This window comes from Struthio camelus, chromosome 18 (genome assembly GCF_040807025.1).
Source record: "Struthio camelus isolate bStrCam1 chromosome 18, bStrCam1.hap1, whole genome shotgun sequence".
Taxonomy (NCBI): Eukaryota; Metazoa; Chordata; class Aves; order Struthioniformes; family Struthionidae; genus Struthio; species Struthio camelus.
In genome coordinates this window covers 12,760,735-12,784,225 of record NC_090959.1, presented here as the reverse complement: position 1 = coordinate 12,784,225, position 23,491 = coordinate 12,760,735, and the positions used below count along the sequence as shown (strand labels likewise).

General features: G+C 45.1%; 1 protein-coding gene across 2 annotated transcripts in view; it reads left to right on the top strand.

Moving 5' to 3' along the window:
- BMP7 (bone morphogenetic protein 7) overlaps positions 1–17,116 on the top strand; it is a 49,360-nt gene extending 32,244 nt beyond the window's left edge. For both annotated transcript variants that reach the window (XM_068912216.1, XM_068912215.1), the window contains 5 exons: positions 4,373–4,521; positions 10,310–10,507; positions 12,510–12,586; positions 13,210–13,320; positions 14,395–17,116. In XM_068912216.1, the coding sequence (XP_068768317.1) occupies positions 4,373–4,521; positions 10,310–10,507; positions 12,510–12,586; positions 13,210–13,320; positions 14,395–14,544 (685 nt within the window). In that variant the 3' untranslated portion in view covers positions 14,545–17,116. The remainder of the gene's footprint in view (positions 1–4,372; positions 4,522–10,309; positions 10,508–12,509; positions 12,587–13,209; positions 13,321–14,394) is intronic.
- Positions 17,117–23,491: the final 6,375 nt, after the last annotated feature.

Below are 23,491 nucleotides of genomic sequence, written 5' to 3'. Positions count from 1 at the left end.
TGCTCCTGTCTCTTATCTTACAATTACTGGGGCTGCAACCCTGCTTGTGTCCAGGAAACGGCACTTGTTTATGGATGCCCAGGAGAATCACCTGCCTAGCTAGCTGCTTTCAAAAACAGCTCACTGAACTGCCCGAGTTTCTTGGCAGAGTACAGGAATGGGGTTCTGCATGAATACTTCAAAGGAATGTACCCACATGTGAACAGAATAGGATTTCTAACCTTTACACACTTCTTTTCTTACATCCCTTGCTTTTGTCATACTTTTATCATTGCACTTCGTTTTCTCATCTTTGTCTCTAATCACAGCTCCCTTGCCCACTTTCTCTTTCCCTTCATGGCATTTTTCCCTTTCTTTCTCATATTTTGTCTCTGCTTATATCTCCACTTTTCCCAGTCTTCTCTTTTTCTCATCCACTAATCACCTGTGAGTCCCTTTCTTTCTCCACACATGCAGCGCCACAGGCCACGCACAGCCCTTCTGGAGTTGCATCTCCGGAGCTCTAGCCACTTTCCAGACAGACAATCTCTCACGCAACCCTTCCATCAAGCTGCCCTCACTTTGCGGTACTTGTTATTCGACCTGGAATCCAGAAAACACAGAGTTTACTAAGGAAATTTTGTAGACCACTTAGCAATTATATGACCTTCCGACACATTTTCGGGAGTGCTTTCCAGTGGGAAGTGTCTCTCTTTCCTGGTGTCCAGCATCAGAGGCCGCTGAAGCGATTAGTGTTTGAGAAGTGCCAACCTGCTGTCCTCAGATTAGGCCTGCATTGACAGCCAGATGCTTCTGAAAGCTGAGCTGAAGGCCCCGAGTTTTATCAGTGCTAAAAGCTTTGACGCTCCCACTGATGTAAGTGCTTTGAACACTGAGCCATTTTGATGTGGTCTCAACAAAACGTACTTGTGGTCTGGATCCAGATTTCGTCATTTATGTAATTCTAATCTAGACGTTAACATTTCCATGTCCCAATGTAATTTTCTGTAAAATGAGGATAAGGTTCTTTTCCCTATTTCTCAGCCTGGTGGGAGATTCAGTAGAGTTTGTCGGAAGTTCTGAAGTTCTCCAGCGAAGGAACTGAACCCAGTGCCATCAAGCCAAAGTGCTTTTCTGCCTCCCAAATGTAGAGCTGTTGTTCACATTGCTTCAGAAATGCTCTAAATAGGGGCACAGCTCATAGACAAGGCACTAGCAGGTGAGATTTTAGGAAAACATGGTATAATAGCCAGGATAGGCAGGATGGATAAAACCTGTTGATGTGCACTGGAAATGTTTTCTCTTTGTGCTTAGACCTTTATTCCATCTAAACCCCCAAACAGTCATATTAGTTAGACTTAATTAATACTAACTCATAATAACAACTCATTGGACAGGAGCTCTCAGAAGAAATTTTGTTTAAGGCTAAGCAGAATAGCATTTCTCTGCCTTATTTACTATGACTTGTCCACTAACGATATCTAAAGGGATCGCTGTCCACTAGCTAGTGATTTAATGCTGTTTTCCAAACATCTTTCAGGAGCAGGGCCTTTCATTTAAAAAGGGAGGCTGTTCTTCATAAAAGAATGGGAGGTTTCCCTTGGTTGGAGCAGGCACCATAACCTCAGGAGCGGTGAGCGCTCTGCCTGCAGCCCCCGTCGAGCCTTGCCTCCCATCCCTGGCCACCGGCAGCGGGCCGCAGCGGAGCGCGCCAATCCGTTATCGCAGCGAGCGTCTCCCGAGAGCATCGGACACAAGGCCTTTTTGGGTCCAAGCGCTCCGAGTGCGTGTGGGAAGATGTTTCCCTTCAGTGGGTCCTTTTGATCTCTGGCACTTAGGGCTTCCCCTCCAGGCCTATTGTTTGCACATTGCTGTAACTACAGGAAAACAAACGCATTATACAATATCCCGGGCTGACTCACCCTGGTTCTTGATGCGTCATGTTGTCTGGTTACCCTGATTGCGTCACGTCAGCATGGGAAATTTAAAGGCTGGTTTTTCTGAGTAATAATATTGCAGTAGAGCAGTAGCTTAAAAAAAAAAAAGTTATCATTATTGCTATTATCTTCAACCTGCAAACTGCAGGGAATTAAAACCAAGCAAGCCAAGTCGCTATGAACTAAACCTTGTGTGAATCATGAGTTCCAGCCAGGGGGCCTGCTTAAATGATGCAGTATGTTCATACAAAAATCTGTTACTTCTGGAAACTTGGACTCAGCCACTGGAATGGGCCAATAGCGTCCTACTCCCTCGTCCTTGACCCCAGGGGGATGCGTTTTGTTCAGCGTGCTGTAAACCGGGGAAGGGAGGGAGGGAGGTGCCCGCGGGGCTGCCTCGAGCCTTGTGGGAACGCGGCCACTGCTTTCGGGTGGGGACGAACCCCCAGCAAATCCGCCCCCCGTTCGGGGCTCGAGCATCTGGCGTTCCCGCAAGCGGTTTGTCCGCGGGCCGTTCGCGGCGCCGTGCATCTGCGGCTGGCTGCGGCGCCTCGGCGAGGCGTCCAGCCCGCGGCGCCCACCGAGCTCCCGAGCGCGAGGCCGGGCACCCGCGCGGAGCCTCTCGCCGTCGCCCGCGCCCCGGCTCTTTGCTCGGCCTCCCGGCTCCGCTGCCGAAACACGCTGCCCAAGCGCTCCCCGCTGACCCCCTCTCTGCCGGCAAGAAAGCATCGCAAGGTCAGTGCTGATGTAGCGCTTCTCCCACAAACCAAACCTTTTTCTTCCTTTTTTTTTTTTTTCCCCTTCCTGAAAGCAAGCCAGCCACGCGGCAAAACTCCCTCATCTGTGCCTTCCCCGGCGTGGAAGCGCCGAGCGGAGGGCGACGGCGCGCGACGGCGGCCGGCCTTGCCTCCTCTTTCTGCCGCCACCCCTTCCCCTCAGGCTACAATCAGCAGCACTAATTGCACCCTCAGCAACATCTGCAGATATATATTAAGCCTTATTGCATGCAAAGGTTAATAATATCGCGCATTTGTGAGGGGCCTACAGAACGCCACTGTCACGTGTGTGCGGCCACGCGGCCACATGCTCTGCAGGAACTAACCGCAGAAGTCTAATTTCGGGTCAGCTAGTGCAGTCAGAGGTGGTGACATGTATTCGCTCGCGGAGGAAAGTCCTGGCCCACAGAAGTCGGGAGGAAAGCTACGCAGTGAAAACAGTGCAATAAAACTCCATTTCTGTTTTGAGTCAGTTGTACGGGACAAAAGTCTCTAATTTCTTGGTGTCTCACAGCGTCGAGAGTCACTGAAGTCTGGGATGTAATAGGCTCTGTGCCAGCAGCACTCTATCAGCTGCTATCTTCTGCAGATAAGAGGCCCTGAGTAAATTAAGTTAAATTTGCACTGGCAAATCAATAGTGACAAAATTAATAAGGCCTGCCTTAAGCTTTGAGAACGCGATTAAAGGGTTTTCCAAAGAGATTTCTTCATTCAAAAAAATAAAAATTTACACTTAAACAAGTTGTCATAGTTGCACACTCAAAATACCAAAGCAGTTCTTGTCTAGACACTTCCACAGCGTTTCTTTGTTCTTCTTGTAAAGTTGCTTCTTATAAAGACAAGTGCACCGTTATCCAATTTTGTTGTTATTTTCCATCCAAATTTTATCTCTTTCTTCATTTTTGAAGAAAGATTGCTTCCTTTACAGCACCTGTTTTTTCTCAAATTTTTGGTTTACAGAAATTTGCTGGTAAACTTTTTGCAAGTCCAAAATGATTTCACCCTTCTCTTCTTAAACGCGTGAAATCCTCTCTGTTTCTGATCATCCTCAGTTTCTGATTTCAGTTCTTGAACCAGAATAATCCAACAGTGATCTATTAAAAATTTAAGCAACGAATTGAAAGGAAATTGCCGCCCAAAGTAATGCTGACCTGTAACTGTGCAGAGGGTTATTGCCTCAATCAATTATCTGTAACCTCAGCTGAACAAATTTTAAAAACATTATGTATGTCAATATATATGCACAACAGTGTTCCAGCTGGCTTGCACCAGTGCTACAATTATGCATAGAAGTCAGGAAATTATGTGTGAAAAGGATAATGAGCAGCATCGTCGGCCCAATTACTAAGCTTGCATATGCAAACAATAATTTTGCAAATCTATGCCTGGCAAGCTTTTTTTTTTTTTTTCCAGCAGCAGCTCTAAGGTTAACTGTAATACCAAAGTAACCCAAAACCGCTTCAACTCTGCTTCAACTCATCCTCCCTTTTCTAAAGAGAAAAAAAAGAACATCAAATGAAGGTGAAGAGATAGGAAAGTGTGCCAGTACAGCCTTGGCACCGTTTGTGTATTACTGAAACGGCCTACCAAGCGTGTTGCTTAAAGCATGCACGTGAATGTCCACAGAGACTCCAATGGAAAATCCAGATAACTGAGAATTATGTTTCCTTTTTTTTTCAGGGATTCAGATTTGTTCCTGCTTGACTCTCGAACGATCTGGGCTGCAGAAGAAGGCTGGCTCGTGTTTGATATTACTGCAACCAGTAATCACTGGGTGGTGAATCCACAGCACAACCTCGGCCTGCAGCTCTCCGTGGAAAGCATAGATGGTGAGTGTCAGAAAACAGCATCCATCAATGAGTCTCCAGTTCAGGCAGAAGTTTCCATCCAGGGCTAGCCTTAATGCACTCAGTGCATTCCCTTTGAAGAGAGTTTCTTCAGGATGTTTTTCCTGACTGCTTAAGATGCAAATAAAAAGTAAATTACAAAGTAGATCTGTAGATCTATTTCAGGTTAAGGATATACTTAAATGCTTTAACAGATTGGTATTCAGTCATGTCAGTGTTAGTACACATCGTTGTCAAGGTGCGCATACGCTGTTGGCTAATTGCGCGTAAGGTTAGCGGACTTCATCTGAAATCCTGAAAGCTCCCAGGCAGCTCTTTTTCACTCTCCCATGCTTATGCTGCTGCATAAGAAACTGTTTGAGCTGTTTTTGCAATAACATTTCCTACTGGGCAATTACAAGCATCCAAATCCATCCAAACTGCGAGGTGTGTTTTAGGGGAAAAAGGCATAGCGGAATCCCTTTTGTACTTCTCTTGCCATACTGCTTGCAACCACCAGTTTGTTTTTTTCTGACCGAGACAATTCCCATCAAGGAGAGAGGAAAAAAAATTGCTGTGTATAAGAAAACAAGGCCAAGTGATGTCAAAAGCTAGCGTCAGTTGGCACAGAAATCCCTTCAAACGCAGAAAACTGCCAAGAACCATTTTTTATTTTCTCTGTAGCAGCAGAAATGATTAGTAAAGTCACGCCTGACCCAAACTCCAGGTTCTGCAGCACGCTCATGATATAGGCCTGTGACAGTTGGAAACGGGTGGGAAGATGTGGTTCTGAAACAGCTGCAAAAGGGACGCATTTAGAATTAGGGTGAACGTTTTCCTAACCAGGTCTTAAGGAGTCTCATTACTTTACCTTAAAGTTGAGATCCCTGCTGCTCACTTGGAGCCTTGTGCAAGCGAACCAAAGCACTCTGCATGCTCGGGGACGTAAAAGGCGTCCCAAGCCCCTCTCTGGAAACGCCTGGCTGCCACACAGGAGGGGTTAAACAAAAACCCAGCTAGAACCTGTTGCTAATAACCTGGCTATAGTTATCTGAGGACATACTTTCGTTCTGCAGATAGACATCTGTGATACAACTTGCTATTGGTTTTTATACACAACTCTGAATGATTCCAGTTCAGTAGTATTTGCATAAAGACTGTGCAAAGCTGTTTTGAAACAGGCAAATAAAGGAGAGTCATTGACATGAAGGGCTGATTTTGCACATATGAGATCTGTGCCCTGAGAGCTGAAGCTCTCCGAGTTGTTTTAACCTGCCCTTTACGAATGATCAATGAACGCAGGAGCCCAAACACAGATTCGGAGTAGACTTCATCCTGGAAATTTGAGTCCCCACTGCAATGACAGATGCCATCTTTGCATACAGATTCAAATGCAACCTGATTTACAAGTTAATCTTAACTCTTAAGGCCAAAACAGTTAGACAAATTAACAGCCAAGACAAACTTAACCCGTTTTCAAACACTTATCCTTGTTTTCCGTTTCCACGTTGCCTCTTAAAGGAAATACTTGGATGTGCATAGGTCATGTCCACAGCCACGTCACATCCATTCAATTCTGAGTTCACATATAGGAAAACCACCAAGGCCCAGCCCAGAGTCTGCAGAAAAGCAATAGCTGAAAGATGATTTAAGCTTAATATCTCTAAGCATTATAGATACTACAGCGTCACACTCACTCTGGTACTGCTAAAGCCTCTTTATCGTTCTGTCTTGCTCTGTCTTCCCCAATCCTTACCCAGTGGTTTTAGAGAAAGCGTCAATTTTCTCATCATGAAGGCGGAAACCACTAGATAACCCCCCCAAAAATCTTTGCCGATAAAGAAATTTTTAACATGCAGTTTCCAAAGACTAGTTTCATGAATATTTTAAAGCTAGTATAAGCCAACACTGCCAGAAAAAGAAAAAATCCAAAACCCCACCTTTCTCCTCATTGTGACTCTTGGTTACTCCATCTCTGATTCTGGCATCAGGTAGGACATTAAAATAAATGCTTTGACACTTCAGACTGGTTTACAAAGTTCGTGAAACATCACCCTACAGTCCCTGTCAGCGCACTCCTGCTCATGTTTGCTTGGCCACAGCTCGAGCGGACGTTGTGCTTCCCAGAGGGTTTCTTTTCCAGACATCCTGCACAAGCCGCTCCAGGCATCCGTCAGAGTAGCCCAAAAATTCTGTATTTAAAACCTTCTCCCCTCAAAATCCACCTTTACCTTTATTAAGTATATTTCAGCCTTGCTGCATTTCTACAGTACCCATACTTAGTAGCTGGAATTTGGAGCAGGATAATAAGTCCCTCACACTTGCACCCTTATGTACTTATTGACTATATCTCACGCTTACTTATTAACTATACAAGTCAATGTCCACGTACTTAACATTAGCAGTTCCTGTGTTTTTTACTTAATTTGGCTGGGACATTATTTTCAGTCACTGTCCATAGTTTGTTTGAATCTTCAAAAATGGAGGAAATACAGGAAATATCTGCTCAAATGGCCCAACAATATTGGTGACAGTACAAAAGCTGCATCATGCATTATGAGACAAAATAACACTATTTGTCTTTCCATAATTCTGGAAAGTCTTTGTGCTTAATAGTCTGTCTAGAAATATTTTTCTAGACAGGGAGCTGATGAGAGAGAAACAGGTATTAAACCAAGCATTATGACTGCACAAAGTGTAAGAGAATTTCATGAAATTATGATGTTAATATAAATAACTGAACACCAGAGATTTACAGAGGATTTTTCAAATAAGGGTGCTGCGTTCCTGGACGCAAGGCAAAAAACAACAGGAAAGGTCACAGTACCAGCAGTAAGGAAACCGTGAAACAGCCTAACGTGCTGTTTCTAGCCGTGATTAACACCAAGTCTTTCAGAAGAAAACACACGCTGTCGTTGCAGCTGGCAGTATGTTACTGCACCGAAGGTGAAGTCCCTCTTGACTTCCAGAGCTCCGAGGTTCAGATTTTGAAGCTAACTTTCCCCACGCAGACTCATGGTCATGAACATGCTTGCCTTTAGTTGCACACAACATGTGTCTTCACGGACACAGCCTATGCTTTGCGCGTATGCAAGCTGCCTGTGTACTTTTGCTATTTTTCTCGATATTTAATCTGAAATGCTGATTTGTGAATGTGGCACAGATTTCAGTCCAGACCTTTCAGAATCCTGCGTGCAAGGAAAAGCTGCGGCCACAGCACAGTTACGGTAACTCAACTCTCTCTGTTCTGCCTGAGAGGCAGAAACGGACCCTTAACAACATACAACGAGATCTGTTGCAGAGACCCCTTTGCAAAAGCAGAAATGCTCAGCTCCAATGATAAACGAATTCATATCTATTATTTGAGTCAGTGAAAATTAGGCATCTAATTCCTGTTTACGCTTCTGAAAAAGCTAGCTGAGGTCATAAGCATGTTTGAAATTGTGTAAAAAGTAACCTGCTTTTTTCCTCAAAATAGAGTAACAAAATATTTAAATCAACCTGTTAGGAAAATTAGAAAAGCCAACTACCACCTTTAAAAAGTGAACCCAGCGGCTTGTCTGCTTTAACAGCGTTCCCTGGCAGCACACCTTTGTGCTCCCATTTCTCCACCAAACATACAGATTTTTCTTTTCATTTTGAATGGCAAGGACATGTCCTTCCTTGCTCTCTACGTTTTGTTTTGGATTTAGAGCAACTGTGCTCTAACAAGAATGCTGCTATTACACCCAGACTTCATATGAAAATCATGTGTCTGCAAACACAAGAGGACTTTGGTGCAACACTATATGCTTGGGCATACAAACTTTCAGTGATATAAAACTAACTTTAAAATGAATAATGAATTAGAAAAATCTTTCAAGTTTTTCCGGTTTTATATTCTGCATCGCTTGTTACATGTAGAAATCTCTAACCACGAAGCCAATGCAAGCTGTATAAAACATTACGAACTCATGAGCATTGTACAGACAAAAGGACACAAAAGAAGTTAATTAAACTGATCTTTATATTTCCTTATAATCATGCCAGATAAGTCTATCAGCATGCATAGCCAGGGTGGAATCACAGGGTATTTGTTTACTTGCAGACAGTCAGAGAAGCTCAAGCAACAGGCAAAAGAAACAGTCGAATGACTCACTCGCCTGCGGCGAGCTCTCAGCCCAGCGCCTTGCTCTGCAGCAGCGCAGACGAACAACAACTGGCCGTTTAGCTTTACTTAGTTTATCTGAGATCCTGTTTTTGATGGTATTACAGAAGTAGCTTCGTAGGAGCAGATAAAGCCGAGCCCTCTGGTTCAAGAGCGCAGCATTAGTTCTTTTGGGAGACGTTTATGTCTGACGAGGACTAACGTACATCTTCATGTCTGATCTTGCTTTCTGGATGTACAGGAAAGTTTGAAGCAAAGAGTGGATTTCTCCCATTTTCGTTAACAAGAAACACGCTACTTCTCACAGAGCGTGTTCCATACCTTTTTCCACCATTCTGGTCTTGAACACGTTAAATTCGGAAATTGTTGGCCAAATTCTACTTGTTGCTACGCTAATGCAAATGCGTTAAACATACCAGTGTAAAGGTGGGTCCCCTCTCTGCATGCTGCTGACCTACTCTCTAGAGCCATGGCAAAGGTAAAATAATTTACACTGGAAAAAACATAGTCACAGATATCCTCATTAATTTAAACAGCTTCAGGCAGTGGAAAGATTTCTTTGAAGGAGCAGGAAAAAGCCACAGCTACAGCATTGATGGAGTTTAACTCCTTTGGCTTTCAGAAAACGAGAGCACGGGCGCAAGTGGAACTACACGTATTTAGCATTAGCCGCTTGCTTAAGCACTTTGTGGGGGCAGCCACAAGGTGTAAAACACAAACTCTTTGGCCAAATTTTTGCTGGGCTATAGAGCCCCTCACCTGCTTCCCTGCTCCGAGCCGGCCCTTTGGGCCTCTGCGAAGAACGTATCGGCTGTTCTTGGGCTTATTTGATTGGTGGCTGACAATCACCAGCTCTTAGCAGAAGGAGCCCAAAAGCCATGAACATAACTTTGACTTAACACCAGGACTCAGTAGCTTAGAGCAGAGCAATTCCAGGTATCACCCTCCACTTCTCAACAGCACCCAGCCACCCTGCGGTACAGAACGGGGAGAAATGTGACATTTACCTTATCTTTCACAAATAATGGCTTTCTTTCTACAGAGAAACCACTCATTCATGTTTTACCAAAAAAAAGAAACCCCACAGTATGAAAGGAGTGTGAACGCTAATCAACGTATTCGCAACGAGGTTGTCAGATACAGTAGTGTCGAGTATGAAAGATACAGTAATAAACAAAACGTTTCTGAAAAGCTGAACTATTTGTTTCTTCCAGCTACAGTATATCTGAAACTCTGTCGACATTTCGTACAAGGCATTTTTATTTTAAGTTAATAACCTTCTAGTGGGAATTTAGTGTTCCTATGGGCTGAGTTTTATGGTTCCTTTTATAGGATCACTTCAAATTATAGGCTGGTGAACTTAAAGAAACCCTGCTAAAGAATGCAGGAAAGGCTAATGCTAAGCGGATTTAGGGTAAAATAATACGTAGGAGTATTTTATGTAACTTTTACACACAGATATAAACTGAAGTTAGCTGTGCTGAGCTGCTCTTGTCAGGAGCAGCTTCGTCGGCTCGGTGCAGCCCCGCAGTCGGTCAGTGCGAGGAACCAGGCACGTGAGCTAGGTTTCTTGCTGCCGTTACTACGCTCGGTGAAGGCGCAAAGCTGCTGCAGTCCCTCTCATCAGTCCCTTCTGTTGCTAAGGACAAAGCATCAATCCCAAACTGGCCGGTCTCATCGGGAGGCACGGCCCGCAGAACAAGCAGCCCTTCACGGTCGCGTTCTTCAAAGCCACGGAGGTTCATCTCCGCAGCGTCCGCTCCACCGGCGGCAAGCAGCGGAGCCAGAATCGATCGAAAACGCCAAAGAACCAGGAAGCTTTCCGGGTCTCCAACATGGCAGGTCAGTGTGGTTCGCCCAGGCACGACTTCAGGTGAGGGGACAAATCTCCCCTGCGCTTAATGCCGCGTGGGAACAGTCTCTCCTCTAGTCTCCTGTCGTCTTTTTGGTCTAGCACCTGTTTTCTCTGTTCCTGATTTGAAACTGTTTGCGATTAGGGATTATTCCAGGGAGGGGATTAAAAAAAAAAAAAAAAGAAAAAAAGGTGTTTCTTTAAAACAGCGTTAAACTGAGGAATTTCCTAATTCAGTTAAAACAAATAAGCCATCTGAACACTTCCTCACTTGAAATAACTTCTGATAAGAATTATTTTTGATCATTTGGTACTTGGTTTCCTATAATGAACTATTTCATTTGCTCAGAATCAAAATGCTGTAGATTTTCAGAGTTTGTGATTTTAAGTTTATCTCCTCCCCCGCTTTCCAAACTTTAGAAATCACAAAAGTTTTCACGGAAGAGGAAAATCCCTTCTTTGCTCAGCATGACCACAGCTATTCTGGGGGGGGAGCTGCACTTCCTAATATGGAAGAAAGCTCTTATCAGGCATTTAAAATAGAAACGCGGCCTAATTCTGAGATACCTCAAAATAAGGGGCCTTTGCTGACCTTGCCCACGTGAAGCACGGGGCAGGACTCACCCCACGGACGGCAGCGGTGTTCCCGGGTGCAAAATCCATCAGAATCGGGCACGGCCAACGTTTTCCACAGGCTTAAGCACTTGGGTTGAGCAAACGGGCCTCCCATCCGTGCAAAACACCCTCCTCGGCTTTCTTTAAGCCTTGATGCAACGCGGCAGCCCGCTGCGGGTGAAGCGCGCTAGGCAGCCGGGCTACAGCGAGCGCCGCAGCCGCGCGGCCCCGGCTCCTCTGCCCTTCTGCTGCTCCGCGGCCACGAGCTCCCGGCCGGACACGGGCTGTCAGGGCACGAGGTCTCCCCGTGCAGCCCCCCTTCGCCCGGGGTCGCCACCTGCAAGGCTGCGGCAGAACTGGCTCCTCTCAGTTTTGTTGCGGATTCTGTATATTTAAGCCGGTCATCGCTGCCCTAGGACTAGCGACTCTTTCTGTGGCCCTGGGGATGCCCGCACGTATGTATTTCCGCACATCTTACCCAAACCCCTGCAGCCTCTGAGTGTTTTCCCAGCGGTTTTCCTGTTCCCCAAACATAGATGGGCTGCAATTCAAGCACATTTTTTTATCATCTATTTATATATCAATTGACTCTTTAAGGGATGGTTAGCAGATTTAAAAAAAAAAATAATTATTACATCTGTGAGTAGGTTAGAAAAGTCCGTGTGAAGAGTGTCATGCATGGACCCCACCTTGATTTTGTTTCCAAGAGCAAGAGTTGAAAAAATATTCTCCAGTACTTCTGCTCAAGTCCTCAACTCGGGCAATACGTCAAGTACGGAAGCAACTTTAAAACTACAGCACTAGTCATAGTTACTCAAACCTGTGCTTCAGGCCCGTCCTTTATTCTTTGGCACCTCCATGGAGGATTTGCCACCCGTTGCAAGAAGCCTGTGGTCTAGATTTAGCTGCACTGCACAGGACAACACATTGCACGTTATTTTGATGTCACAACATTGCTTTTATGAGCCTGAAGGTGCGAGCCTCCCACGTAACGCACATGCATCAAAGACAGTTAGGAACGTAGAAAATAAAGAAAGGAGGCTTTTCCCTATCGCTCTTCTCACAGGTTCTCCTTTTATACAGTAGGTAATAATCAGAGAGATGTGGGTTTGGCCAACATGGGTTAGAGGAAGCCCAGGGGAAAAAAAAAAAAGAAAAGGAAAAAAAAAAGGAGGGAGCTTCTCAGGCCTTCCTAGGCTTTGCACAAGAAGCCAGAGGGTTTTTTTTAATATGAATTGAACCCAGCCATTATTTTCCAACTGAAACATTAAAAGAAAAAAAGAAAAAAGAAGAAAAAAAAAGGACAAGTCCTCTCCGCCCTGCCCCGTGCAATGGCGCGCGGCAGGGCCTCACCATGCCTCTCTCCTGCCCGTGCAGAGAACAGCAGCAGCGACCAGAGGCAAGCCTGCAAGAAGCACGAGCTCTACGTCAGCTTCAGGGACCTGGGGTGGCAGGTAAGGGCTGCGTGTGACCTCTGCCTGAGCTGGGGGGGCCTTTGCAAACCTTTGTCAGGCTGCTAGCGATACCAAAGACTAGATTTAGATCCTTGGGGGAAAAAGAATGCATTTTGCCTTCAGCATACTTAACAAGCGGTTCTGCAAAGTTAGGGTATTGCAACGTTAGTGTGGGCCTGGCTGAGAGCGCGACATGCTTAGGCAAGTAAGGAACTGCAGCCACCGGAATTTCCTTGGGCAGCTGTGAGTGCACTTACTGCTCTTCACTTTCATCTGTCCGTTCTTCTAGGCCCGACTGAAGAGATTTTCATTTCTGAAAGCTTGTTACCTGCCTTTCAGTAAGGGATGAAGGGATCCTTGTGGGCAGCCAGGAGGATGCTGTTGAACGGCTGATAAAACTAAACCCTAAGGCTCAGCTGCTCTGTGGGCATGTTTGCAGAGCAGGACAGGTTCCTCCAGGGCAACATTAGAAAGGCCAGCTTACCAGATTTTTATTTTTCAGCTTACTGTAACTGTATGCAGACATATGAATTGAAGGATTTATATGCTGTTCACGTTCTCATTTCACTGTGCAATATTTAATATCTTCCTCCACAATCTAACATATCTTCAATTTAATCAAGGACTGGATCATCGCTCCAGAAGGCTACGCTGCGTATTACTGTGAAGGAGAATGTGCTTTCCCGTTGAATTCATACATGAATGCTACAAATCATGCCATTGTACAGACACTGGTAGGTGCAATTTAACTTGTAATATAGAGTTATTTGTGATTTGTGCAAAAAAAAAGTTCCCTAAGCTAATGAGAAGAGGAAGCTCTGCATTAGCTCATTAGGATGCCTGCAGCATCTGGCTAAACATGTCTAGCCAAGTGGCCTGAATTAATAGTTGGCTAGGAATTACCCTGTCTTTGCTGCAAGCGTTGACATGCTCTCTCTAGTTTCAAGGGGCCCTGCGATACACATTTTAACGGTATAGTCCCAGTGCATAGGAAGGAAAAAGCAGGATGTGAGATCCAGAATCAGCATCGCTTGGAAAAACTCTGCAAGAATCTCCTGTGTGCTGCTGCCAAAAGCAGATTTGGGGCAGACTGAGGAGGGGTCGGCGAGGCTCTGTGTTTCACAGCCCAGCTGCTCCACGGGCATATTTATCTTGTGAAACAGAGCAGGGTGCAAAGGCCCAGTTTCCTCTGCGCAGTTTGGGCTCCTCCACGTTTTCATCTCCACCCTATTTTGCATCAGGCGCTTTCTTGTGCCTGTGCAGTGACATTGCAAAAAGCGTTAGGGAAGCTAGAAATGCTGATGTTTCCAAGAGAAGAAATTTCTGCATGTTTTTCTCCTGAGTTTTGTTTTTTGTTTTGTTTTTAAACTTAGTTTTTCCCTCTCCGCAGCAGGGAGCGCGGGAGCCCCGGAGCGGCCGGCTCCCGCAGGGGTTGCGGGCGCTGCCAGCCGCCCTGCTGCAGGAACAGAGCCCCAGCTCCGCGCTCGGGCAGGGTTTCACACAAAGGCTCGCCTGCACCTCATGCAGAGTTTATCGTAACTGGTACACTGCTGCAAAACGCTGACTGTTGTGACAAATGGGAATTTCCTAATGAAAACCTGCTTCACTGAAAGATTTCCAAGCAGATGCGAGCTGGGTGCGCGCGCGCGTCGGCCGCGGTACACGCAGGCGACAGCTCAAGACGCTGGTGCGCGAAGCCAGGTGCTCGAAACATGTTGGCGTGAGCGCTTGGGAGAGACAGGAAAGAAAAACATGGGGGAGGAGAAGGGAAAGGTAAATCTTAACGTGCCTCTACTTTCCCTCCCTAGGTTCACTTTATAAACCCGGAGACTGTGCCGAAACCCTGCTGTGCTCCTACACAACTCAATGCCATCTCAGTGCTCTATTTTGATGACAGCTCCAATGTTATCTTAAAAAAATACAGGAACATGGTGGTACGAGCATGTGGCTGTCATTAGATTTGCAGAAAAGGAAAAAAAAAGTTATTTGTAAAGAATGGTTTTTTTGTATGGATAGGTGGGGAAGGGGAAAAAAGGTTAGAACTCCAGCAGTGGACTTAAAAACTCCCAAGCAGTTTTTAGGACCCGGTTTCTGAAGGTTCAGACAATGGAACAGTTTCTGGATCTAAGTGGCATCTGAACACATTTTGTTTTAGTTTATTATAGACAATGAGCTTGTAAACGGAAACAAGCCAGAGAAACCATTCAAAACCAAATCTGCCTTAAAAATTGGCTCCTACAATACATGTGCAAACGAGTCTTACTGAAGATTGCAAACTCAGTGCTCATTGTGAATTAGAAATAATAATCTATCCAAGGTGAGAATGTGGTGTGACTAATAAGCATGTGTAGCTCCTGTACCACACTATTTGCAATAAAATAAGTGAACAAAATATACCTGGAGTGAACAGGTATTTTGTTAGAGAATTATTACATCCATCTCTCTGTTTACCTCAATTTCATAAGCAGAAGCAATGACCGATTATATGCAACTTCCAGTGTTAGACAGCAGTAGCAAAAGTGTATCTGGATTGATTCAAGTTCAAAGGACAAATAAGTCCAAAGAGATCCCTAATTTGCAAGCAAAAGAATGGAAGAAAATAATTACAAAGAACAAGATCTTTTAGGTGTAATTTTTCAACAGGAAAAATAAAGTTACTCTAGGCACCAGTGAAGACTTGCTCTGAATTTAAAACAGGAAATCAGCAAAACATTAGAAAACACTGATTAAACCGGACATTTAGCTGGGGCATCCTAAACGCTTTTGGAGGTGTGAAAGACAGCTAGAGATCCTGCTCCTGTTCGGAGAACATCCATCGACTTCAGTAAGCGACAGAACAAATTCCATCGCTTTTTGGAAAACGCGGCGGCTCGGGCCCAGAAGGTCCCGTCAGCTGCCCCAGCACCGCACCGCCTCAGCTAGAGGCCTTAGTTCCCAGGGTCAGTATTTTCTATGAAAATCCTGCTGCATTATCAGTTTCAGCTCTTAAAAAATAAAAAAAAATAAAAATCAAATCCTTTTAAAGAGCCACATCAGCTAGCTGGGACCAGGAGCAAGACATCCCCTCAAGGTTTTTTTCCTCCCCTTTTCTTTTAAAGTCACAGGTTACACAAATATCTCATTTATGTAATTAAAGCTGTTGTGGTAAGAATACAGAGCAGCAGTAACCAATCACAAGAGGATTAAAAAGTTTGGCATACTTAGCGGTTACACAAGTGGATCAGTAGAAATTTAATTGGGGAGAGGAGAACAGAAAATTCTGCCCAATAAATCATCAAGTCTTCAGCACACCTAGCTCTAAACCTCCAAATTTCAAAAACAGAAACCTCCCAGAGGCAGGCCCGGAGCACGATGCGGCCCCGGACGGGGTCCCCGCGGCACCCCACGCAGCCGCCGCGGGGACCCGGCCCCGGAGCCTTCCTCCGAGGGGAACTAGTGCAAGAAGATCGATGAAGGGAACTGCACGATTCTGAAAATCAGTCACTATTCTTCTTCCTCTAAGTCACTGTTCAAATCCAGACCAGATGCCTCATTTAAAAAAAAAAAAAAAAAGAAGAAAGAAAGAGGGAAAAATTGCTGCCTATGAAATAAATTGGAAACTTGTTTCCGAGAGCCTAGCTCTAATGTCATTTGAGTCAGTTGGTGTTTCCCGTTAGCGGGAGCAGCCTGCTGTGGCGCGGGCGGCTTTGGGAGCAGCCCCTGGAGGGCCAGGGCCGGGTGGCCCGGCTTTGCCAGGACATCCCGAGCCCTGCAGCGCCGGCCGGGGCACCGCGATGCCTCCGCGGCTTTCGTACCTCACCCGGGCTCAGCCCGCGACCGAAGAGCTGCCCACAGCCGAGCGCCACGACGGCGGTCCCAGCCAAAAGAGACAACGCTGCCCCGAGTCAGTAGACGAGGCCGCGCGGCCCCGTTCAGCCCGCCCTCGACGCATCGAGAGCGGGGAAGGGGATCATACAGATGGGAAAGGTCTTGTGACCTTACGTGCATATAGGCACCAGAGCTCCCGTAAACCTCCTCAAGGAAGTGGAGGTGCTGCCTAGAGAGTTGAACTAATCAGCCCTGAATTTCCACTATTTAGTAGTCAAGGATTAGTTTTTCTTGCGGGTGTTTCAGTGTTGATGGTCGCTGCATTGGTGTATTACAGTTTTAACTGGGACCACAGTATCCTGCTGTATAGGATTCATATATTAAATATTATGTGGGGATTGTTTTTTGGGTTTTTTTTTTCCTTATATACATAATAACAGGATTTCTGTTGCTAGGCTTGACATCAGCTTCACTGTTTGTACATTTTTATGTAAATAGTTGTCACAAAAGCAGAAGAATTATTTATTTCCATCTCTGAATTCCTTTTCAATCACATCCAGGAAAAATGATTCTCAGCTCCTAAACACATTTGTTTCCTTATTTAAAAGATATTTATTAACAGTTGGCAAAAATGCATACACATTTCTGGTTCTTTTCATAGAGCAGTTGTCAGAAGCCTTTTGTACAAACTAGCAAAATAAATCATTGCAACTTTGCAAAAGATATCCCAACAACTTTGTGTATTTGTGTGGTTATTCTGACTACATCCAAAGAAGCTTTCCAGCTGGGCAGTTTTTCTTACCTTGCGCCCCTGTTTTAGGTACGTCACTCTCTGTGCACGGGCAAAATCGGCACATATCAGTATCTGATGCAGTCTCTTCAGTCCTAATACAGCAGAGAAGAATATGAAAAAAATATGAAAATGTTTTGCAGACTGCACTGCAAAGATCCATGATTGAATTATAGTGCAGCTGTCAGCAGCTGTTTCAAAGAAGCAGGGGGTAAATTAGTTCTGTTTACTGCTAACATAGTTCAGAGATTTAGTCATCCCAATAAAATTATAGAGGCACAAGAAAGGAAAAAAAGAAACTCCAAAGGAACATCAGCCAAGAAGTTGACATTTTCTAATTTAGATTGTTTTAGCATATTTCAGAGATGCTGCTGGCATGAGGTTTCCTACTGTGGATACCACACCGCATTGCTATGGAGGCAGCTGAAGAAAATCATAGTCTAAATCCCTGTATTAAGTAAACATTATATCTTTGGGGCATAACAGCAATTTTTGTGTTCTTGTTTACTTTGAACTGTGAGCAAAGTTGTGCCAGTTTACGTAAATGTATTTGCTGATCCAGAGGATTAAATCATCAGCATTTTGAAATTAAATTTCCATCTTTCACAACTGATTACAAATTCATAAGTAAATTTGCTTCATGCACCGATCCGAAGTCCAGCAAAGTGTCAGTGGAAAGACCTTTATTAACCTAAGTGGTGTTTATTCAGGTTTTGTATGCCTAGACTGATTTTAGAAGGAGGATCTTCCGGTAGTTCTCAGTATGGAGCCAATTCTCCTCATTTAGGACCAATGCAAGTCAGAGGTCCTTCCAGCAAGGGGTCGGGGGCAGAGGACAAAAAAATAAAAATAAAAAAAAAAGTCACGCTTTATGGAACCAATCTCACCATAGAGCAGCCAACAGAAGCTTTACCACTAACTTCAACAAGTCCAGCCCTATATCATGCAACATGAGTTGGTTTCCAGCTCTGCCACAAACACACAGTTTGCTGGACGCGCTCCGCAGCGGCTTCCCCAGCCCGGGAGCCAAGGCTCGGCTGCCGAGCGCGTCGCAGCCTCCCATCCGTCCGCAGCGCTACTGCGGCTTTGTCTCTTCATCTACTGTTTTGGAAGAGGAATTCTCGACGTGAAACCGTATGTTGCCATAAACTGGCAGGGCCATAAAACACTAGCGAACTTCAAAAACTGCTAGATTTATCTCAGTAATGACATTTTAAAGCACATTTAGAACCTTTTATAGATCAGTTATTCTAACTTCCTCTCGGGCCAAACTCAGAGGATATTATGTTTGCTTAATTGAGAAGCTTTAGCTCTGTTCCAGGACTGACAATAGGATCTTTTGGTCCTTAAGCAGGAAACAGCCTCTGTTGCTGCCAAGGTTCATATAATAAAAGATAATTTAAGTGAGCCTAAGTGTAATTTTAAGAATTCTGATTTTTATGGAAGTGTCAGTAGTAAAGCCCAAAAACGGAGAGGGAGAGCAGAGCTAGCCCGAGCGCGGCTCAGGGGCAGCGCGGGACTTCCTCCGCTGCTCTATTCAGTCCTTTCAGCTCTGCCTGCAATTGGAACAGACACTTTCTGGATGAAGTAAACGCCAAAAAACCCTCATCTTTTGAGTTTGGGATTTGTATCCTCAGCATATTTCCATACAAATACCCTGCTTGCTGACTCCTATTGCTGCCATGGGCACGTTATTCCCTGTATTTAGCTGTTCCTTTGCAGAGAAAGGCTGCTCAATTAAGCAAAAAGGGAGCCTGTTTGAAGTTTTTATTTATCAGGTAATGATTGACGAGAGCTTGAGGCAAAAACTAGGAGCACTTTATACTACAGTCTTTCATTACCTAAGTGCAAAAGCAACACAAATAGGTTATTATGGCTGCTTTGAGTAACTCCATTTTAAATAAAAGAAAACTTCTTTTCCCTTTTTCTGCTTAATGCAGTAGACAAGTTTTATATTCCTAAACCAGGACCTAGGAAAGATCAGAAAATGTAAAAAAATAAATCCACACATTGGACATGCTTCATAGCGTGCAGACCTTCATCCTCCTAGGGCTTATTTGCTGACCAGGCAGTAGGAGAGGACTTTTGAGTTTTAACATTTTGAGTGTTAGTTAGATGCTCTGAGGTTTGCTACCTCGATACAAATCTGCCATTTTCCCCAATTAATAGAGTCCTGCTGTTTAAATGAATTCTATAGGCAAAGAGAGCACAACCTTTAGACAGCTCTAGCTGGGTTTTACATTTAAAAAGATAAACAGACAAGTCAGATTCATCTCCTTCATGTTTTTTCCATCAGGGAAAAGTACTGGGGATAACAGGAGAGAGAAAAGGGCTACAGCCTCAGTCCCAGAAACACTCAGAAAGGTAACTTCTCCCCTGACTAACCATTTTGACCATTTGTGCAGCCATGGTTAAGCATTTAACTACTTGCAGAATGAGGCTCTACATGGGGCTGCTTGCTTTAACCTCGCGCTCAAAGAACTGGCTTGCTTGGCTGAAAGAAAACCTAGTCCCCGGCCAGTAAGCAGTAATTTGGGGGATGGAGCCTGCACATCTGGGTCCAAAGGGTGAGTGGCTGCATTCCCTGCCCTGTCCGTGGGCTTGCACATAATGAGAAATGTACAGGAACCCTTTCTGAACTAGAAGCTGAAGCAGCTTCAGAAGTGGGCAGAGTTAGCAGCTCGGTGCTGCTGTTAACTTTGGGCTAATGGTCTTAGTTTAGGCTCCTCCTAAGGAAAAGGAGGGGATAGCAGGACCTCAGCTGATTCATCATGCTTTAGTGCATCAGCACCTGTAGGTCAAGTCAGGCCAGTGCTAGATCTCCAGAGCAGCACATGCAAGTTTGGGAAGTCACCAGGGTTGTGGGGTGCAAAAACCCTCTCGGAGACCCTGGAAACCTTTCCTCCCTGCTCTCCCCCCGATCATCATGCAACCTCTCCACTAAGGCCCAGAGCGGGCAGCAGCCAGACACTCACAGTGACACGACATGAGATGACCTTTGGCTGGGCTAATGAAGGCAAACTGCTCCAGGCTGCTAGATTTATTTCTCTGTTATTTGTCGCTGCTGTGTCAGGTGCTTCATATAAAATATGTGGAAGTGGAGAGATCTGGTGTCTGGTTTTGGTTATGAAGGGTCAGAGCTCAAAGATATCACTTCTCAAGTCTCAACAATTTAAGCCATTTTGTTTGGCGTTTATAACAAGCTGTAGACAAGAACAGAGGTTGCTGACTCTACAGCTGTCCGTGGCTTGTGCAAAAATACGAGTCACAGTCAGAACTGGTCAGCATCTTAAAAAAAAGCATTTTGACGATTGCTTAAAGAGAACAAATTCTTCACTTTAGCTTGCATCTTAGACTATACACCAAGCACACAAGAAGGGAGAACACAATAACACACTCCACCATTCATCAGTCTTGGGTCAGAGTTTTGCTTCTGTTTGTTTCTTACAGTAATTTGCTACCAATACTGGCCAGTACTTGGATCTTAAACCTAGAATCTAGCTCCTGAACTCGCTTAAGCAAGAACACCACAATTAACAGGGACATACAATCTAGCTGGGCTGTAGTTTTAGGACTTTTAGTTACTCCAAGACCCTGTTTCATGAAACCTCAGGGTTAAATTTTAAAGCAACCAGCAACGAGAGGCAAGGCCAGGCATTTGTGAGGAGTGTGCAGCACATCACAACTGTACCACCAGGTGTACAAATTCATCTCACCAGGTTCCCCTAAAAACCCTGCCAGCGGTTTTGGGAAGGAGGAACATCACACTCACGGAGGTTCTACCACTGTCTGCTTGGAGCAACTTTAATCAAGAGTTCATATTCCTAACAGCAAGGCAGATTTTAAATTGGAGAAATACACAAGTGATTCCAAGTTCAGCCCATCAGTTATTTTGGTTTCACATGACTACTGAGAAATCAACTGTAAAAGCTGGTGCAGTAATATACACACATACCATGCACAGAGTGTGGAACTATAAATACTGGCAGGGAGTCTGGTTTAAGAAGCTGCAGTGAACGTTGTGTCAGAACAACCCTTGGAACCCCCCATTTCCCCGAGATTTATATTGCAGGGGGTGGGGAGAGAATAAATCCGATTTTGCTGGAATGTTGCCTACAACTTCTCAGCCATAAAGCCTTTATTTATGGCTGTTACACAGCATGAAGGATTCAATTTGTTCTTTGTTATGAATTTCAGTGGATCATGTAACTGTTTATTTGCAGATATTTTTAAAAAGTGGGCATTTTTGGTTTGCAGGAGAAAACAAAGCTCTTCATAGCCCATTCCAGTGGGGATGGGCTCAAACCACACTTCACAGATGGTGCAGCGGGGTCCAGAAGTCCTGCAATTTCTACTGGGCCTACAAGAGAGAGTGAGGCAGGGCAGTAAAGGGCTTTTGCTAGCTCTGTCCATCAGGACAGGTTGGCGTGCTCAAGGATTGGCTCTTGGCTGAGGTAACCCAGCCCAGCCTCCACCACCTCCTACATTAAAGCACATCACCACCTCCACCATGCAAGGGAGGGAGTCACAAGTATCCCACAGGGAAGGGAGAGGGACATAAGGAGCTACGAACTGGTGGCTGGCAGGGCTGCACTCAGAGCTTGGACCCTGTGCGAGGGTGGGCTGGAGCAGCCATCTGCTGCACAGGGCCCTCAAGCAGAAGGGCCCTTGAACAGGAGCTCCAGCTTCATCACCTCTGCTCAGCATGTCACTTGATCATGATCTCACCACCATCCACCACAGTCTTCAGGTCAGGTAAGGCAGACAGTTTACTCAGGGCCATGCTGGGAGTTGTGTTCAGAATAGCTCCAGCATCAAGGAAGCAGTCAGGCACAAAAGCACAAGTAGTTCAAGGCATGACCTGCATCAGCTCTCTCCAGCTTTGTGAGATGTCCTGCTTCTAGTAGCAGCTGAGAGCAAGATGCTCCATAAAAGCCACCACAACTGCGAAGCGCTGTGTGTTGTCAGCAACACACGGCACTTGGCAACTTGACTGCTCCACATTGACAATGCGGAATCACAGTGACAGTCTTATTAAATAGCAACTGCAAAGCTTTCCCTCTTCAAAGCCTTTCTATTGGTATTAGTTAAAAAGGAGGAAGATTGCATTTTGCATTCATCCATTTCATATATATTGTCTGGCTCCAGAACAAGCCTTGGGAAACTTGTTGTTAGAGCAAGAGGTAACAGCCATAATTTAAATGGGATAGAGACTCTTTCCTGGGAGATGTGGGAGACTAACATCAAATTAAGCCTGTAGGTCAATTGTTATGTTCCCAGATGGGAGTGACATTCTTTGTGGAAGCAGATCTGGTTTTCTGCTGCAGCAGTTCTGAGACAGTAAATGAACAGAAACCTTCCGCCAACACTGCAGGATACTGGAGTTGTTTTTGCATCATTTCCAGACCATATGTTAGACATACTCTGATGCCTTCTCAGACTTGTCCTCCTTCCCTTTCTTGTTACAAAAAGGAAGAGAGAAAGGAATTATGGCCATGCTGCACCTACCTCTTCTTGAGGAGCCCGAGTAGATGGAGCCCTAGGTCACGAGGGCTTTCACCATCTAGGTCAGTCCCTGGCTGCTGTGAACAACGCAGGATGAATACTCAGTTCAGAGGAGCCACAGAGTACCTGCACCCTTCTCTTACCACACCACAAGCAAGCCACAACAAACTCCCCAAAAGATTTTTTCCATGGATACAAGGGGACAAATTAAAAACCTTTGACGCAAACTACCAAAGAGCTACGTGAGCTACAGGCTGTCAAGAAGAGATCATGGATACTGAAGTCCCTTTGGCATAGGCATCTTGAACAGAAATGCCTGGATAGTGCTGTGTATCTGATTGCAGAGTAGCTTTTCTTTATTATGAGGACAACTGTTTTTCCAGTAGGGCTCAGAGGCTGAAGGTAACGCTTTCCATTCCTTGTTAACAAGGCAAGCATTAACAAGCTTTGTAGTTTTCACTGCTCCATGAGGGCAGCAGGACACAATCCTCCTACTGCCAGGGAGAGCAGTAAACTTGACCACAGGCTACCTAGCCTCTAAAGCCCTTTTGAAAACAAGGGTGGCATCAAGGATTGTGCTGTTGGAGAGCACACCTCATGATGCTTTTTTGAACAGTAGGGATTTCAGTTGGTATGAGGGCCTCCTGGTAACCAGCAAGGAAGGGCAGACACCCAAGACTGCCACGGAGTTGGTATGGATCCATTTACTGCATGGGATAGTCACCACGAGACAAGGACCAAATATTGGTGAGCCAGGCACAGATAGTCCTTGCAGCACTACTGCAAGTGAGCTGACTTCCAAC